This window comes from Olea europaea, chromosome 15 (assembly GCF_002742605.1).
Source record: "Olea europaea var. sylvestris chromosome 15, O_europaea_v1, whole genome shotgun sequence".
Taxonomy (NCBI): domain Eukaryota; kingdom Viridiplantae; phylum Streptophyta; class Magnoliopsida; order Lamiales; family Oleaceae; genus Olea; species Olea europaea.
The window spans coordinates 22799193-22800174 of record NC_036251.1 but is presented as its reverse complement, the minus strand read 5'-3'; the positions used below and the strand labels follow the sequence as shown (position 1 = coordinate 22800174).

Sequence of the window (982 nt, the reverse complement as noted above, 5' to 3'; positions counted from 1 at the left end):
GACGGGAAAAACTCTCATAATTGTATTATATATCTATTCTTTGATTTCTTTTGCCATCTTCCATTGTCCACAATGCACATGGATGCATAACAGAAAATAGGAGAAAAAACCATAGAAAAAGTGAAGCATTCAAGTAGAAGTTATTCATAAGCAAATACATTTTCAATCATGCGTTATAAACACGTTGTACTCAACCACAGCATCCCCTGACGTAATATTATACTGGTAAGTCTTTGCCAGTGCATAGCCACGAGCAAAACGGAAAATCCCGCTGCCTCCCACTACCGGCATTTCCCTGACTGCATCAAGCACCGGATTCCTCCCAATAACACTAACCGAACTTCCATTAAACTTCCCCTCGTTGAACGCAAAATTCACAACCATAAGTAGACTTCCATCTTGTTGGGAAGTCATAGCATACATTCCCTGAGCTCTTCCAACAAGTTCAGAGCTGGGCTCAGGCCCTTCAGTTAGAGGGTCGTCTATCATCGCAGTGCTGCCGAAAGAATTCCTTTGACCAGCAACTAGTATGGCTGTTGGATTTTTCCCACTCACAATATCATGGAAATAGAAATGGAGATGGGAAATCTTATCATGTTTAGTAGCCTTTGTGTTGGGGTATTGTTCTGAAAATTTTCCATCAGTAATGGCAAGAAATGTTGAAAGAAGAATGAAAAACATGGTGAAATGATAAGTGGAAGTGAGGAAAGAAGCCATTTTTTGTTAGCTTTATTGTGGGGGAATGGTGAGTTGAGGGTAATAATGTCACATTTTCTTATTGGCTTTTAAGTTTCTAGAAAGGAATTATCACTTCAGTCTGCTTTTGATTTCTGTAGTGGAGGAAATTTAAGATGGTGGAAATAAAGTTGGTGAAAAGAGAATCAAGCATAGACACTTGTTATTGCATTCATAATGTAGAGAAAAAGGTATGATGACTAGTGTTCTTTACCTCATCTTAGGATGAAGAGTGTAACATATCATG

General features: G+C 38.6%; 1 protein-coding gene across 1 annotated transcript; it reads right to left on the bottom strand.

Moving 5' to 3' along the window:
- Nucleotides 1-4: 4 nt before the first annotated feature.
- Nucleotides 5-814, bottom strand: LOC111410515 (dirigent protein 21-like). The gene has a single exon (XM_023040889.1). The coding sequence runs from the start codon at nucleotides 715-717 to the stop codon at nucleotides 163-165; it is 555 nt and encodes a 184-aa protein (XP_022896657.1). The 5' UTR covers nucleotides 718-814; the 3' UTR covers nucleotides 5-162.
- Between the last annotated feature and the right edge of the window lie 168 nt (nucleotides 815-982).

Bases quoted from the DNA above. Each gene is read 5' to 3' on its own strand.
- LOC111410515 (XM_023040889.1), bottom strand. From the start codon at position 717: ATGGCTTCTTTCCTCACTTCCACTTATCATTTCACCATGTTTTTCATT.